The 18,915-nt window shown below is 38.8% G+C and overlaps 1 protein-coding gene across 1 annotated transcript; it reads right to left on the bottom strand.

Moving 5' to 3' along the window:
- Positions 1 to 252: 252 nt before the first annotated feature.
- On the bottom strand, positions 253 to 8,603 carry LOC119038850 (olfactory receptor 7A17-like). The gene is made up of 2 exons (XM_037131384.2): positions 8,474 to 8,603; positions 253 to 1,217 (listed from the first exon to the last, which is right to left on the bottom strand). The coding sequence occupies exons 1-2, from the start codon at positions 8,601 to 8,603 to the stop codon at positions 253 to 255; spliced, it is 1,095 nt and encodes a 364-aa protein (XP_036987279.2).
- Between the last annotated feature and the right edge of the window lie 10,312 nt (positions 8,604 to 18,915).

Genomic DNA, 18,915 nt, shown 5'->3' with positions numbered 1-18,915 from the left:
ATCCAACTGTATTTTAGTCCAGAAGAGTAGTATGATACATGACTACTCTTTCAGTAAAACAACAGAAATATTACTAGGAATTTAATAAGAATAATTATGCTAATGTAATTCATCTGAACCCATGAGATACATGAGAATTTCTAATTACATACAGTCCAAAGATTGTATTAACTTATTTCAGTAATTCTTGCTCTGAAGCTTTGAACATTTGGGGGAATTTCTTCAGCAACGTACAGTAGGCCTTTGAAAAGCTTACCTACCAAGGAATCTTTTCAGAGCCCTCTTTATGTCCTTGTTCCTGAGACTGTAGATGAAGGGGTTCAGCATGGGTGTGACTACAGTATACATCACTGAGGCTGTTGCACTTAACTGTGAGTTGTGGGTACCAGCAGAGCCAAGATACACTCCTAGGACTGTACCATAAAATAAGAAGACAACTGAGATGTGAGATGCACAGGTGGAAAATGCTTTATACTTCCCCTGAGCTGATGAGATTGCACATATGGAAGACACTATTTTAGAGTAAGAATATAGGATCCCAGTAAAAGGTCCACCAGCCAGCAGCCCTGCTGCAAAGTACATCACAATGTCATTAGGTAAGGTGTCAGAACAGGCAAGTTGGACCACTTCTTTGAGTTCACAGAAAAAGTGGGGGATTTCCAAGTCTGAGCAGAAGGACAGCTGCAACACCATTAAGCTTTCTAACAAGGAATTCAGAATACTAATGATCCAGGACCCCAGAACCAGGAGCCCACAGAGGCGTGGGTTCATGATGACTGTGTAGTGCAGGGGATGACAGATGGCCACATACCTGTCATAGGCCATGACAGTAAGGATGAAGTCATCCAACACTGCGAAGTGTATATAAAAATACATCTGGGTGATGCAGCCTGCATAAGTGATGGCTTTTCTTTGTGTCTGGCTGTTCACCAGCATCTTTGGGATGGTGGTGGAGGTGAAACAGATGTCTACCAAAGACAGGTTGGAAAGGAAGAAGTACATGGGTGTGTGGAGGTGGGAGTCTGAGCTGATGGCCAGAATGATGAGCAGGTTTCCCAACACAGTAATCAGGTACATGGAGAGGAAGAGCCCAAATAGGATGGGCTGCAGTTCTGGTTCCTCTGATAGTCCCAGGAGAAGAAACTCTGAAATTTGTGTAACATTGCCTGGTTCCATGTGGGGCAGGTGACTACCAAAGAAATAGAAAAAATGAATAACTAATTTTCACATTAGTAACTGATAATAAATGCTACATTTTTCTTTTAGAATGCAAAAAATAATTTTGATATTGGGTTAGGATGTGGTTTCCATTAAGGCTTGTCTACTGCCATTGTTCATTAGAATTCCTGTTTCTACCATCAATTCATTCTTCAAACACCATGTATATTGCTATTTTATTGGGGATATTGTTTATGTATTTGAGGAATATACTCCTAATTTGACTTTAGAACTCTACCAGCCACTGTTTAGAGAATGGGATAATGAAAAACAAAAGTCTCCACAAACTAAAAATGAACAAAGAATATAATCAAACAGAAAATAATACCATAACATATCCAATGGTGCAGATGTTATATTGAAAAGTAAATCACACTACATGGAGAGAGTTGAGAGAGGATGCTTCTTATTTTTTTCAATTTTATTGCAATTTTCCTATTACCATTTAACCCCCTGATATTCCCTACTTTCCCACAACCACACACTGTTTTCCATATTCATGAGCCCTTTTTCTTTTGCTCAATCCCCCACCCCCTAAACTCTCACTCAATAGCTGTCATCCTGTGGTTTATCTATCCATATGTCTTTATTTTGCTTGTTAAATCATTTTGTTCATCAGACTTCACAGGTAAGTGAAACCATATGGTATATGTCTTTCTCTGACAGGTTTACTTCACTTACTGTGAAGTTCTCCAGGGCTATCCATGCTGAGGGTGTTCTTTTTTGTAGAGATTAGTCAAGGTTTAGCCAATAGGCAACACTTTAACAGGCAGCTCAAAGAAGACTAAGTGGGAACCTAAGGGGGAGATAGTGTTTGCAAGGCAGAAGAACAGACAGTGCAAAGTCCTTGAGGAAGATGGTGGTTTTAGAAAATCAAGGCTCAGAACCAGCTAGTGTGTCAGGGGCAGGACAGATGGTGTTAGAGAATATTAAAAACAGCTTGGATGGAGTGGAAAGCATTATGTTGAGTGAAATAAGCCAGGCGGTGAAAGACAAATACCACATGATCTCACCTTTAACAGGAAGCTAAACAACCAAACAAGCAAGCAAAATGGAAACAATGACACTGAAATAGAGAACAGGGGGACAGGGACCAGAGGGGAGACGGGAGGGAATTTCAGGGGAAAAAGGGGAAGGATTTGCAGGAGCTGGTATAAAGGACACATGGACGACAACTGGGGGGGTGGAAATGGGAGGGAGATGGGGAGCATGGGAGGGTGTGGGCTGGGATGGGAGTAAAAGACAGAGTACTGTACTCGAAAAATAATTAAATAAAAAAAAGTTTAAAAACAACTGGTTAAATAAATAAATAATAAAAACAATGGAGCCTTGTGTTGCTCTTGGAACTTCAAGTCGCAGAGAGTTCCCTGTACCCAATTATGTAAACCTGGTACTTACTACTCCAGTTGCAAAAACATTCTGTGAATTGAAAAGAATCTCCTACTTAGTTCTTTCTCTTGAAAGAGTTCTGCCCACTTTGTCGAAAGTCCCCCTGGAATAAATGAGTCCAGGTATCCCTACTCTGAGCACTGCTCTCAGTTTACGAGGCACACACGGGCACACACACCATGGCCTCCTCATGTGTGTGGTCTCCATGTTTGTCTCACTCACTATTTAGGCTATGAGGACATACAACTCAAGCTGTCCAGATCAAGTATCTTATCCAAAAGAATTTAGACATACTATCTCAATACTGGTACAGTAAGCCAGCATGCACAAATAGGCTTGGAATTCCAGAGTGGAATCTCCATTTTATGCCCTGTATTTAAGGAAATGTAAATGTATAGGAAGAGAGAAGAATAAACTGGACATGAGGAATAAAAAATATCTATTGATAACAAGCTCAGGTGATCTCTGAGAGATGATGAGGAAGAAATGTCTTTGGATTCTGGCACCTTTCCAATTCTAAGTACACTCCCCTTCAAGTCAAGTAAAAATAATAAAGGAGAAAAGACATATTTGTCCAAAACACATGTGTAGGTATCTGCACATGATGTGGAAACACCTTGCAGATTCACTACCCCAAGTGAAAACTAAGCAAAAGCATGAACTAGTATTTTATCAAAAGAAATCTCTTTAATATCAAGTAGAAGACTGCTTTTTCTGTGCCTCTCGTATATTTGATGAGTGAGTTTTTATAAGGTTAAAATGCAGATGAAACAAACCCCTTCCTCACTTTTCTCAGATGGCCCCTTTTCTTTCTTGGACTTTAGGTTTGGATCTCATTTTTGGCAAATCAATAGGCACTGTCTCATTCTGGTTCTAGTCTTCATCCAACATGCAAAAGCCTCCCCAGGACATGACAAATAAAGCCTGCACACGCCATGACAATCCATCTTTTTACACTGAGTAACTTTCTTCATGTGACTTAAGCTCAAGTACATTACCATGCAAACATTTATTTCACCATACTGTGCCTTCACCATCACAAGGCTGTGAGGAGGAGTGTGTGTTGGGGGCATTAATAGAGACAACTAATTGCACTGGAACAACAACAAAAAGTAATGCAGAGAGAAAAATGGACAATAATTAAATTTCCAAATTAAAAATTTAAAAAAAACTGTCTGAGTTAAAAACAAAACAAAACAATGCCACATCTGAATAAGCAGGGCTTCACCTGCCTTGTTCACCTCTGTATTTTTACAAATGTGTGTATATATATTTGTGCACTTACCTAGGAACCTGCTTAACTAATACTGAAGTAATGAAAGGAACAGCAGTGAGAATAAAACCTGGTTAAACAAAGCAATTTAGCAACTGTGTTCAAGAAAATGAGGGGAGCATCAACAAGTAATGAAAATAAGGTATAAATACCAACATGCATTTGTAAGTACATTGACAAAGACACAGACACAGAAGGTAATGTCTGATGTTCCTAGACATGGTGGCAAAGCAGAGGCTCAATTTTATTTGTTGGATGAATCAGGAATTAGGCCTCAGGATATAAGTACATTTAACACATGGTAAGGTTCTATTACTACATATTTGGAAAGGTTGGATTGTATAAAAGCTGGAAAAGCAAACATTCACCTGGAAGAAAATGAAGTTGATCCCCTACCTCTGTCCTGTTATGTAAAATCTGTAAGATTCCCTACTCACTGGGAGAGTAACCAGACCTTTTTGGTGAAGAGATGAAAAACTATATATTACTGTTGATGTGTGGGCAAAACCACCCTAATCAAGTCAAGAGACTCAGTAGTAAAAACACAGACATATTTAACAAATAAGAGGCAAAACATTATTATGGCCAAAACACTTCTATAGTCATTAAGAAATAATAATTTTTATTTATTTTTGTTTTCATGTTCTTAATTTTTATTGAACTTATTGGGGTGCCAATGGTTAATAAAATTATGTAGGTTTCAAGTACACAACTCTCTAATACATCACCTGTATGTTGTATTGTGTGTTCAGTGCCCCAAGTCAGGTCTCCTTCTGTCAACATTTATCTCTCCTTTTACCCTCCGCTACATCCAACCACCACAATTTTCTAAAATCATTGAAAAGGCTGATTATGAAAAAATAGCAAGCATATAGTAATGTTCAAATTATTCAAAAATCACCAAATATGGATCTTTGATCAAAATCAGAAAAACTTCAGCAAACAACAAAAAAGTTCTTTCACAACTGGCAGCCTGGAGAAAAACTTAGAAAAATGTCACACTGACTGGGGTGCAGACTTGTAAACAGGTAGCAAAGGGGTGCTCTGTTTTTTCCTGGCAGAACTGTGAAGTTACAACATTGGAAGAACAGTCTGAAGGCAGCTACACACACTACAAGGACCTGGGTCTCTAGCTCAGGGCTCCTCAGTGTCTGCAGAACTGACATCCTGGGCCAGGTGATTGTGTGAGAGGGGTGGTCTCTCCTGGCCATTGCAAGATTTTCAGAGCATCCCTGGACTTTACTGACACCTCTCATGTGACAGCCAAAACTGTCTCAAAAGATTGATCTTGGCCCCTAGGGGAAGAATATGTTGCCCCTGGTAGAGAACCAGAGTTTTAACATAACAATCCCAAAATATTTTCATATATTGTTATAATAGCAATGTATTGAAAAAGTATACCTTATATTTCAAGTGTGACTTGCACAGCCACACCACAAAATTTAATGTACACAAGGAAATAATGGATCAGCATCTTACACCATTCTTCACTGGAGGAAAGACCATAGGTATTGTTGAGTAGGAAGGAAGAGTGGACACATAGATTAAAAAAAAAAAACTGCACCATAGATAAAGAGCATTTCTGATGGGCCAGAATGCTGTTCATGCATCTGTACAAAAGTGCATGGGTGTGTATGTGAGCATAATAAAGGAAGACAAGATTAAAAGAAAGAAACTAAGACCTTATGGAATAAAGATTACCAGCAGAAATGTAATTAGGTTAAGTACGCTGATCACAAAACTATTGTATAAAAAATAATTAAGTGAGAATTAAACTAATTTATATTAAGACAGAAATAATAAGTTAACAATATCAACATGGGCCACTGATCCCAGATAAAATTGCCAAAGACTTGGAAATAAAAAAATATTATAAAGAGGTTTTTAAAATCAGGGAGAAAGCAGTGTCTAGATTACAATTTCTTCCTACATAGAGATATGTGGATTCACATTTGCTCATGGAAGGGACAGGTAGTCCTCAGTCAAATCTTTATAAAGAGTGTCTTCCACATGAAGAGATGCTCAATATCGTTAGCTATCAGAGAGATGCAAATTAAAACCACAATGAGATACCACTTTACACCAGTCAGGATGGCTATAATAGACAAAGCAACAAACAACAAATGTTGGAGAGGGTGTGGGGAAAAGGGGACCTTAGTTCACTGTTGGTGGGATTGCAGACTGGTACAACCATTATGGAAAACAGTATGGAATTTTCTCAGAAAAATAAAAATTGACCTGCCTTTTGACCCAGCAATTCCACTGCTAGGATTATACCCCAAGAATCCTAAAACATCAATTTCAAAGAACCTATGCACCACAATGTTCATAGCAGCACAATTTACAATAGCCAAGAGTTGGAAGCAACCTAGGTGCCCATCAGTAAATGAATGGATCAAAAAATTGTGGTACATATACACCATGGAATTCTATGCAGCAGAGAGAAAGAAGGAGCTACTACCTTTTGCAACAACATGGATGGAACTGGAAAGCATTATGCTGAGTGAAATAGGCCAGGCATTGAAGGACAAATACCATATGATCTCACCTTTGACAGGAAGCTAAAGAATAAAACAAACAAGCAAACAGAATAAAAACAGACGCTGAAATAGAGAACAAGTGGGCAGCGACCAGAGGGGAGAGGGAAGGGAACTTAAGGGGAAAAAGGGGGAGGGATTTTGAGGAACAAGTATGAAAGACACAGAGATGAGGAATGGGGGGGGAATGGGAGGGAGGGGGGAGACCGGGGGGGGGGGGGTGGGGTGGGATGGGAGAAATAGATAAAAAAAAATGTACTTGAAAAGTAACTAAATAAAATTTAATATTAAAAAAAGAGTGTCTTCCAATTTAACAGGAACTTAATTAACAAAACAACAAGAAAGCAAAATATAACCAAAGACCCTGAAATTGAGAACAGGCTGACAGTGACCAGAGAACAGGGGGTAGGTGATAATGGGGAGAAAGGTGAAGGGTTTACAGGAACAAGTAGAAAGGACACATGGACAATAACAGGGGTGGGGCTGGAAACAGGGGGGAAAAGGTTGGGAGGGCTGTGGTGGTGGGGAGGGCTGGGGAGAAAAGGCAGAAAACTACTTGAACAGCAATAAAAAGATTGTTAAACAGTAAAAATAATGCTTCTGTTTATGTTCTTCATATTTTTGGTATACCCATGCACTCCTTTCTTTTGGATACGTAATTAACAAAAAAATTGCTTAGTCGTATGGCATATTTATGTTCATATTGCACTAGTTCCAATATTTATGAAATAATCAAAAATTTCTAAAAGACCTGGGGTCAAAGCATAATCAATCAAAAATTAAAAAAGAATAAAAAAAATGCCTTTTAAGTGGATACCTTCCTCCAACATGCATTGATTTTGTTTGTTATGCCTTTGATGAATTCATAAATGTACATGAAAACTACTGTTTGAAAATGAAAATAAATAAATAAAATAAGAGAAACCCAAAAAAGAGCCTTCCAAGGATGGTGGGACATGATGCCAATGTTAAAATAGAGCTAACCACAGAAGTTCAAAGGAGCAATAAAGAACGATGATGTGACAGTGTTGACAATATGTGTATAGGGTGATTTATTAATGCTAAGTACACAGAAGAACCTTCACTCTCATTGTTTGTTTATAGCAAGGATTCGCAAATGAAGAATATAAAAGTAACATCTGTGTACTTTCAGTAAGAAAAGTAAAAAATAAAAAAACAGTGGAGAGAATACAATGTGACTAATACATTTCAGCCCACACAGTTAATAAATACTCACAATTCTCCACATATATGTACATAAAAATATATGTACATAAAAGAATTAAATGAAAACAACAAAGTTGTTGGGAAAAAACCCCCCTCCAATTCCTTGTTGAGAAATATGCAATAAAAACCAGGAATCAAAGCATGCTGACCCCACTCTGCAAAAGTCAGGAAATTGCCAAAGATTTATAATAGAGGTAACAAATGAAGAACTAACCCACAAACATATTCAGATCACAGGTAATGAAGTCATGGCAAAGTTAAGCTATTTAGCACACCTCTTTTTACTTATCAAATACATTATTTGTCATGCTAACCGAATACCTAGAATGAAAGAAGATACTGTGGAATGCAGGTCTCATGATCACTGTTGCAAGGTAATATTTGAAAGACATGTATTGAATATGGATCTGTCTCATAAATGTGAAACAGTCTGAGTATGCCCCATGACAAAAATGAAGAACTGCCATCACTTTATTGGACAGTTTTCCACACCTAATACTCTATTTTCCTACTCCCTTTCGTGGCAACATTCATTGCACGTGTTCTGCTTTCAGTTGAAATACTTTATGCCTCTCATTGCCACCTCAGTTGGACTTCCATTAGTGAGTTGTGAGCAATGACCCATGTGTTGCTGACTTCAATGTTTACTTCTCTTTTTAGCATCACAAACAAATCATGAAGTAGTTAATCAGGTAAGCAAACAACCATAGGCTGCTGGCTGTCAAAAGACCTCAGGTGAATGGGCTTGGCTTTGGCTCTCTCTGACCCTTTCCTGGAGCACTTACTGCACCCTTGGCCTCACCTAATCCGGAGCTCTGAAAGGATGGACTCCCAGTGAAGCAAGTCCAGCCTCCTGGAACGATGACAATGGAGGCTGAAGCTCTCTGCTCAGACAAGACAGCAGGAAGGAGGGAAGCATACAAAAACTTAGGGTTCCAAAAGCAACAACCAGGTCCCATCCAGCCCAAAGTCACACATCTGAGTTACTGGAGATGAGGAGCTATTTACAGCTCCCTAGGTCTGCTCATTAGGTACATTTTCATCTTGTTATTCCAACTTCTAATTGCATGATTTCCCTGTGGATCTAGACAGAAGGGATAATTTTCTTGGATTCTGCATTCCCAAAAGACCAGCTTGGAATTTCAGTGAATCCTATTTTTACTAGTTCCTCCTCATAAAGTCTTTGGATTCCAAAAGATTAACCTCCCAGCACTTTATTCAAACCCTCATTTAAAATTTTTCCAAATTTAAGACCAATATTCCAGTCTAACTTAGAAAACTCAAATTCCTAAATATTGAATTGTGGCAGGGACTTGGCCTCTTTTGTCCACAGAAATTGCTACTTTTTCTTTCAAGAAGGGGGAGAACTAAGTTTCTTTGATTAAACCCTGAGTGTTACACATTGGAAGTAATGACACGTTGGCCAAAACAATTTGGAATTACAACCTCATATCACAAGAACTGTCATTTAGTCCCTCACTATGAAAGATTTGTTACTTACATGAAATATATTTAGATATTTTGCACTATGATCTCAGCTTGGAACAGAAAAGTAAATAGATTCTTCCCTGTAGCCTCCAGAAGAAAGCCTTGCAAAATCTTGACGTTAGCCCCATGAGACCTCAGGAATATAAGAGCATTAATGTTTGCGTTCTTAAATCACTGGTGTGCTAATTTTACATTAGTATTAATAATTGAAAATGGAAATTTATGCAATAGACTTTTTTTTAGCAAATTAAGATAAAGTGTCTCATTTCATTCATTTACCCACCCCACTGGGTAAAGGCATTTTGCATTGTATTCCCCCCTTTAAGTTGAAGACACATATAATCATTTTGTAGATATTCAGCCTCCATGACTGGTGGAAAATTTCTTCTTGTCGAAGTGTCAATGGGCTTCATATTTTATGATTTTGAAACATTAGTATAAGAAAAGGAATTCATTTTAATTTATGTGTAGGATTTACTTTAAATATTTGTGTCTAAATTTCTCCACTGTTAAATTTTATATTAAAATTGTATTATATTAAATTTTATACTCATTCTATTCATTTTTATTTTTTTCAAACTTCTCTTAGTTTCCTTATTATGTGAGTCTATATATGATTCTCTGTTTATATACACATATTTATATAAAATATACACAAATAATCATATGTACATACATACACTTTTACCTTTGAATAGTTTATTTTGACTCAACAAAACATATCCACATCTATTTCTTGCAACATTCATCTGAAGTTACATTTCCTATCCTATTTTACCTTTAGAAACAAGGAAATTGAGGCTGTATTTCAACAATTACATTGGGAAGCTGTTAAAGTTTATTCTGCACTTTCTTATACACAACTGGAAACATGAGGTATGGACTATAATTTTTATGGCTTTTATAAAGCACATTGTACATTTTTATCATTCTCCAGTTGTATTATATAATTATACTTCAATAAATTACTTAGAAGGTAAAAAACATGAGTGCATGGGCTGGAGTAGGATCTAGAGCTCTGGCAGCTGATTCATACTGAGAAATGGTAGAAGGTATCTCTTCAAACTGGGGAAAAAAGCAAAATGCAATCTAAAAAAGAAAATTAATAAACAAAATGAAGGAGAAACAAATTCATAGATACAGAGAACAAACTGATGTTTACTAGAGAGGGTGGGTGTGGGATGGAGGAATAACAGGAAGGGGATTAGAAATTATAAACAGCCAGTTATAAGTAATGGGGATGTGAAGTACAGCATAGGGAATAGAGTCAATAACATTGTAATAACTATGTACGGTGACATGTGGTTACTAAACTTACTGTACTCATCACTTTGTAAGGTATATAAATATTGAATCACTATTTTATACACATGAAATTAATATAATTTTGTATGTTAACTATAATTAAAAATAGATTTGAAAGGTACAATGGACAATAACTACATAGAGGAGGCTAATGTAATATGCATGGTTCTCTGAATGTAGAAGAGGAAGGGAGAAGATAGAGTTGTAATCAGAGCAAGGATTAAAAATGCTACACTTCTGACTTTGAAGATGGGTAAAGGGGAGTGATGTCAGAGAAATGGCAGTGTGGGAGATCCCCTTGGTCTCTCCCCCAGAAATGTCAACAATTTGAACAGCTATAATTTGACAAAGGATTCCCTGATCAATGTACATGAATACCTCAGAGATCTGTTCATTGAAACTTTTAAAAGTGTGCCAGAGTGAACAAAGAGGGGAGGTAAGAAGATATGATGCACCCTGTAAAGAACACAGCACAGGGGCTCAGCTATGGCTTTCAGGCAGTTGGCATTCCAGATAGAGAAAAAGAGCCATTGAGTCCTGCTGTCCTATAGGCTCCCAAAGCTCACCTTCCATCAGCCTTGGTGACAGGTTGTGGAGTACTTTATCCTCAAAGCCAAAAACGGTTAGTATAGAGTCACTATTTCCCCTGAGCAAAGATTGCACTCTGTCACTGATCCCAAGTTGGGGTGCTGAGGGGACCTCACAGAGGTCTAAGTTCACCTATAACAAGAAGGCAAAACAATAAAGTCATTCAGGTTACCCCAGGAATCCCCACCTTTGAGCATTGTTGCTACAATGACAGCAGCTATGGGGTCAACTTTGGGATTTCACAGAGCTCAAAAACTGTAGACTCAGTGCCATTTCCCAGAAAATAATGGCAAGAACTCTTCCTAGTAATCTGGTACAGAAGTACCACACTACAGAGATGCCTAGACAGGGAAGGAACCCATCAATTAGCATGAATTACCATGGTAAAGAGGCAGCTTGGATAGAAACTAAAAGTCTTCAGAAAGAAAACTCGAACACATGGAAATATGTGCTAAACATTACAGAGAATTTAAGATTGTAATACTGAACATACTCACCAAGATGCAAGAAAATAGAAACAGACAATTTTCTATTTTAACCACCTTTAAATGTGAATTTAGTAGCATTAAATACATTCACAATGTCCAACCGTCACCACTTTACATTTTCATCACCCCAAATAGAAATCCTGTATCTATGAAGCAATAACCCATCATTTTCTCTTACCTCATCCTCTGGTGACCTCTTTTTCTCTATGAATTTGCCTACTGTTATCATGCTATATCCATTTCATCATTTTTATCCATGACTTTTATATCATCACACGAAGATAAAAACTTCATCTGGGATGTCCTTTCCACAGGGTGATACTGATTCTGGATGTTACTTGCCATAAACCCTGCACTGACTCTCCACTAATTTTAGAATTAATCACAATCATTTAGTCACAATATAAGACTCTCTGTTATCTGGTGCCTAATTTAAGGAAATAAGTCAAACATAGAAATTCAAATACTGTATATACTTTCTGCCTAAAAACAAGAGCTTATAGACAGAGAACACTGTGTTGGTTGCTGCAGGTAGGGGATGGGGACATAGGTGAAACAGTTGGAGTGGGTCAAACAGTACAAACTTCCAGTTGCAATATCAGTAAGTTCTGGACATGGAATCTACAGCATAGTAACTACAGCATAGTAACTACATCTAGGAACACTGTACTGAATATTTAAAACTTGTCAAGAGAGTAAATACTAAAGGTTCTAATCACAAGAAAACATTTTGGTAACAGCGTGTGGTGATGCATGGTAACTTGCCTTATTTGGTGAATCATTATGTAGTACAGATGAAATTACTATAATGTTAAAAGTCAATTATATGTTAAAAAAAACCCACACACACATTTATTATCACTCAGCTTTTAAGGTCAAAAGTCCAAAACATTCCTCAATGTATTAAAGGTCAAGGTGTTTGCACAGCTATTTTCTCTTTAGGAGGTCGTAAAGGATGATCTGTTTGTTTGCCTTTTCCTGGTTCTGAAGGATGACAATACTCCTTGGTTCGGTGCCCTGTCCCTATCTTCAAAGTCAGCAATGGTGAATCAAGTCTTTTATGCATCACATCACTCTGGCCTTCCTCTCTTACAATAAAGGAAATAGAATGACTTTGGGTCCACTCAGATAATCCAGGATACTCTCCTGACTGAAGGTTAGCTGAATAGAAACCTTCATTTCTCCTATAATCTAATTCATATACTTTAATATTCACAAATGTTGGGGTTAAGAAGGTAGACATCTTTGAGAGAATATTATTCTGCCTGCCATAATATGTGACACAATTTTGGCCAAATACTTGACAATGGAAGTCTGTTAGGTGGAAACTTGTAGAAATCCTATATTTTTATTTAAATAATATTTTAAATTAAAAATATCAATACAAACTGACATAATATTGACCAATGCAAGCATAACATTGAGCAAACAATGGCAGGCATGAAAATACACCATGCAACATTCTATTTATATGAAATTCAAATTAAGGAAGAAGTAGTCTATGCTGTTAGAAATCTGGAGAGTGGGGAGAAGGGATGACTGGAATTAGGCAAAAAGGAAGCTACTACATGGCTGGACATGTTCTATATTTTGGTCTTAGTTACAATTATGAGAAATATATTAGGTTTGTGAAAGTTAATCAAACAATTGATATGATAATTTTCCATATGTATGTTGCACTTCAAAGAAACAAAAAAAATTCTTCTCTCTAATACTCTCCAATACTACACTCTTAATTCCTTCCAGTCTTCCTGCTTGGTTTATGGATTGTGTATTTGGAATTATAGCAGCTATTTTGTGCCCATGAGGAAAAATAAACAAACACAAGGAATCATTATGCATAAAAAATAAGACTATCTCTTTGAGAGTATCATGAGACTCTTAGAGTAGCCCTGAGCTCCCTCCCTAACTCAACAGCTATAATTTCCAAATAATAAAGCTTTAATTTATTGAAGTCTTTATTGTGACAGAACATCCCTTTTAGCTGAGTGCCATCCCAAACTCAGCACACCCCTGTAATAAGGGCATGTGTATTTTTGTAATTGCTGCACCCAAATGGCTCAGTTGGTTGGAGCATTGTCCCATACACCAAAAGGTTGCAGTTCAATTTCCAGTAGAGCACATACTTGGTTAAGGGTTCATCCTTTTGGGGGTACACAGGAAAGCAAGCAAGCAATGTTTTTTCTCACACATTAATATTTATCTCTCTCTCCCCCTTCCTCTTTTTGTAAAATTAGTAAACATATCCTAGGGAGAGGGCTGATTTTAAAGGAAAAAAAAAGCCTAGAGAAATCAGAAGACTTCCAACAGATAATCATTAATATAGATGCCACAAATGCCACAGTAAGACCAAATAAAAATTTTAGAGATTTTTTTGCATAAGTAAATACTTAGTGGTCACAAGACCTGCCCTCCACTGGAAAGAAACCTGGCATGATGGGCACTTGTGAAATAACTTCATGCCCTCCCTCATGGGTACCTTGCAGTCTCCAGAAATTCTTGTACCTCCTCAACCCTCACATTCAGGATATTAACAGTGAAACTAATGCAACAACACCACATCCTCTTTCAAATTATATTCTCTGTAGTATCTGCATTTCAAATGCCACAGCCATCCACAGGCTCCCCACCCCCCAAAAATACAAGTATCAGATTGGGAATCATTATGAATATGTGGAGAGCAGGCCAGTAAAAAAAGGCACTATGTACACAAAGAAGCCCATCAGATGGTGCAAGGAAAGGAAGAACTCCCTAGCTCTGAAAATCCATGAGTTACGTCCCTGGACTCAACAAATCTGGAAGAAAAAGTTTTATTTTTTTTTTTTCAGCTTAGAAATGGCAAGCCTGAGGCCAGGAGCAGGAGTGGTAGTGTTCATATTCAGAGGGTTTGGCCCTCTAGAGTAGAATTTCCACAGCAGCTCATTTAACATATTTTTACTCTCACTTTTTTCCCTATGATTATTCAGCTGTTCAGGTGGAGGAGGCAGAAATAAACCTTGACTAAATTGGAATTTACATAAGTGGTAGGTAGGCAGAATGCAGAGCTGTCCCCAGTTCTTGTCTGTTTCCAGTCTTTGGCAATGTGACTGTGAAGCTCCTACCATCCAGAGCTGGAGATATTTTTCCACCTTTGAAACTGGGTTGGACTTATGGATTTTTATTTGTTTTAGCCAATAAATATAGTGAAAGTGACAATATGCTTTACCAGGTCTTGTCATTTCAGCCTTTCTTACTCAAAATTCTGGCTCAGCTGTGTGAACCATCCAGGTGGAACTTCCAGAGGAGGAGGGGACACATGGACAGAGCTCACTTATCCCAGCCAAGGTCTCCCTAGAGCAGCCACAATAGCCGAGGTCAGCAGGCACAGGCTGGCTGACCCATAGTTGACTCCAGACTCATGAGGAGACCAGCATACATCAGAGAACCTCCCCATTACACAAACTCATTAGAAATAAAGGAATTAACTTTCATCCAAGATTCAGGCATTCATTCATTCATTCAGACTGGTAGGAGGTGCAGAAACAGGCAGCCAAGGCAGAGAGGACCCACAGCAAGGAGGCGACTGCAACACTGGGTGGTTAAGACAGCTGTGGCAGAGTAGGTGGTCCCACATCTGTGTGCACATAACCGGGAAGAATACCTGAGGAGCATGACAGACCACACAACTCAGGGTTACAGTGCAGGGAATAAAGCCTCAAAATCTCTGGCCTTAAAACCCTGGGGAAATTGCAATGGTGGGAAATCCTTTCAACCTCACAGGAGAATTCATTGGAAAGACCCACAGGCTCCCAGAATGTACAAAAACCAACTCACCTGGGAATTAGCATCAGAAGGGCCCAGTTTGCTTGTGGGTAGAGAGGGAAGTGAGTGAAAATGTGGCAGAAGGTGAGGCAACCACATTATACCCTCTCCAAACCCCTGCTCCACATACAGGACCACGGTGCAGGGACCTGGGTTGCCTTGCCCTGGTGAATTCATAACTATCTGCTCCTTACAATGTAACAGCTGGGCCAAGACAAAAATATATGGCCCTAATGAAAGAACATATCAAAGCTAAAGAAACAGAACTAAGCAATGAAGAGATAGCAAACCAATGGAATGCACACTTCAAAACATTGGTAATCAGGATGTTCACACCTGTGGCTGAATATGGTTGGAAAATGGAGAAAAAAGTGAAGGCTGTGCAAAGTGAAATAAAGAGAAATGTATAGGGAACTAACAGTGAAGGGAAGGAAATGGGGACTCAAATCAATGATTTGGAAAAGAAGGGAGAAATAAACTTTAAATTGGAACAAAATGAGAGAACAAAAACCAAAAAGTGAGAAGAGGCTTAGGGTGACCTTAAACGTTGCAGCATCTGAATCATAGGGGTGGCAGATGGAGAAGAGGAAAAACAAGAAATTGAAAACTATTTTGAAAAAATAATGAAGGACGACGTCCTCAGTCTGGCAAAGAAAATAGATTTCCATGAAGTCCAGGAAGCTCAGAGAGAACCAAAGAAGTTGGACACAAGGAAGCACCCACCAAGGCACATTACCCAAGATTACATAGAAAGAGAGAATCTTCAACGCAGCAAGAGAAAAGAAGACATTTACTTACACAGAAGTTGCCATCAGACTGTCAGCTGATTTCTCAAGAGACCTTACAGGCAAGAAGGGGCTGGAAAGAAGTATTCCAAGTCATGAAATGCTAGGATCTATATCCAAGATTGCTCTATCCAGCAAAGTTTTCATTTAGAATGGAAGGGCACATAAAGAGCTTCTCAGATAAGGTCAAGTTCAAGGAATTCATCATCACCAAGCCCTTATTATATGGAGTGTTAAAGGACTTACCTAAGTAAAAGAAGATGGTAAAAAATATGAACAATGAAATGACAATAAAGCCATAACTATCAACACCTGAACCTAAAAACAAAAGTTAAGCAAACTAGAATAGAAACAGAATCACAGAAATGGAGATCACATGGAGGCTTATCAGTGGAGAGAGGGCATGAGAAAATGCAGGGGAAAGATACAGGGAATAACTGTAATTTGTTGATACAAAATAGATACGGTAGGGGGAGGTTAAGAATAGTATAGAAAATAGAGACTTCCGCTAAGATGGCGGCATAGGTGGAGACGCCATGCTTCCTCACACAACCAAGTTTAGAGACAACTAAATAATAGCAACAGAAAACACAGCCAGAACACAGAAAATTGAACTTTTCGGAAGTCTGATAACAACAAATTCTTCAGCCTGACCGGTAAGAGGGGCGAAAGCAGCAGCTGGCTCGGTCAGAAGGACTCAGGCGCGAGGAATCCAGGTGCAGGGTTGGACCTGGTGGGCAACTCAGCAAGCAATCGCAGGGAAACAGCGAGGGAGCAGGGCTGCGGGTTGACTGTGGTCGCGCATTCTTGTGTGGATAGACAAGCGAGGGAGTGGGCGATTGGACGAGGGCCAGCAGCCCCAGCAGCAAGGGGCAGCGGAGGGCACCTCCGTTTCCCTGCTCTGACCCTGCCTCCACATACAGCGTCATAATCCAGCGACCTAAGTGGCCCTGCCCTGGCGAACAACCTAAGGCTCTGCTCATCACCCAGCTGCGAGAAACAGCAGAGGGGGCTGCCATTTCCCCGCTCTGACCCCGCATCCACATACAGAGTCACAACCCAGCGACCTAGGAGTCCAAGGCTCCGCTCCTCAGTCTTAACGGGTGCAAACAGACCAAAAATGGCTCAAGAAGATCTCAAAGCCCCAGAGCCTATAAATCTAAGCAATGAAGAAATAGAAAAATTCTCAGATGCACAGTTTAAAACACTGGTGATCAGGATCCTCACAGAACTGGTTGATTATAGCCACAAATTAGACAAACATATGAAGGTGAAACTAATTGAAATGAATGGAATTGCACAGGAAACCAATAGCAATGAAAAGGAAACTGGGTCTCAAATCAATGGAGTGGACCAGAAGAAAGCAAATAATGGCCAAGCAGAAAAGAGTCAAGAAGCAAGAGTTCAAAAAAATGAGGAGAGTCTTAAGAACCTCCAGAACATCTTTAAACGCTCCAACATCCGAATTATAGGGGTACCAGAAGGGGGAAAGGCACAGCCACCAGTGGAAAACTTATTGAACAAATAATAAAGAACTTCCCCAAGCTGGCAAAGAAATAAAATTCCAGGAAATCCAGGAAGCTCAGAGAGTCCCAAAGAAGTTGGACCCAAGAAGAAACACACCAAGGCACATCATCATTACATTAGCCAAGATTCAAATGAAGGAGAGAATCCTAGAAGCAGCAAGAGATAAGGGGACAGTCACCTACAAAGGAGTCCCCATCAGACTGTCAGCAGATTTCTCAAAAGAGACCTTACAGGCTAGAAGGGGCTGAAAAGAAGTATTCCAAGTCATGAAATCCAAAGACCTACAACCAAGATTGCTCTATCCAGCAAAACTTTCATTTAGAATGGAAGGACAGATAAAGTGCTTCTCAGATAAGATCAAATTCAAGGAGTTCATCATCACCAAGCCCTTATTATATGAAATGTTAAAGGGACTTACCTAAGAAAAAGAAGTTAAAAAAACATGAACAGTGAAAGGACAACAAACTCACAGTTATTAACAACCACACGCAAACTAAACAAAAGCAAACTAAAAGGACAGCTATATCAGGAGTGGAAACATAGAAATGAAGATCTCAAGGAGGGTTAGCAACAGGGGAGTGGGAGGAGGAGAAGGGGGGGAGAAGGTATAGAAAATAAGTAGCATAGACAGTAGACAGAAAATAGATGGGGGGGCAAGAGTAGTATGGGAAATATAGAATCTAAAGAACTTGAGACACATGGTCATAAACTAAAGGGGGGGTAATGGTGGGGACGGGGGTAGGGTGGAGGGGAATGAAGGGGGGAATAGAACAACTGTAACAGCATAATCAATAAAAAATAAATTTAAAAAAAGAAAATAGAGAAGCCAGAGAACTTATATGTATGAACCATGGACATGAATGAATGAGGTAAATGCTGGTGGGAGGGCATGTGCAGGGTAGAGAGGAATAAAGAGGATGAAGAAATGAGACAACTGTAATAGCATGAGCAATAAAATACACTTTAGAAAAAAGAATATGAAGAAATCACATTAATGCCTTTACCTTTTTGGGATAACTTGTTATATAGGAATAGCAAACTGATTGTAATCTGAGCAAACTGAATTGAGGGCAATTATAATAATCTGCTACTTCTTACTTTTAGCTTTTGTACTGATGTTGGAGGACAACATTCATAGTCATGCTTTTATTATCATGTATTGCAGATAATTGCACAAAAGTGAGCCCCTGAGGTTCACTTCCAGGTAGTCAGGATAGGATGCAAAGTGCATATTTGTGCAGGAAAAGTGATAATCCTTATTCACATGATGGGGTAAGACTTTAACACCT

Source organism: Artibeus jamaicensis, unplaced genomic scaffold (assembly GCF_021234435.1).
Source record: "Artibeus jamaicensis isolate MK-2021 breed Jamaican fruit bat unplaced genomic scaffold, CSHL_Jam_final scaffold_537, whole genome shotgun sequence".
Classification (NCBI taxonomy): Eukaryota; Metazoa; Chordata; class Mammalia; order Chiroptera; family Phyllostomidae; genus Artibeus; species Artibeus jamaicensis.
Note: the sequence above shows the minus strand (reverse complement) of the source record. Positions and strands in the feature narration are given on the sequence as shown.

What these genes read in the sequence shown, in the direction of transcription:
- LOC119038850 (XM_037131384.2), bottom strand. Translation starts at nt 8,603, where the DNA reads ATGGGACCTGGTTGTTGCTTTTGGAACCCTAAGTTTTTGTATGCTTCC. An exon ending in CTGGACTTGCTTCACTGGGA is followed by an intron (nt 1,218 to 8,473) that starts GTCCATCCTTTC and finishes TGTGAAAATTAG; the next exon opens with TTATTCATTTTTTCTATTTC.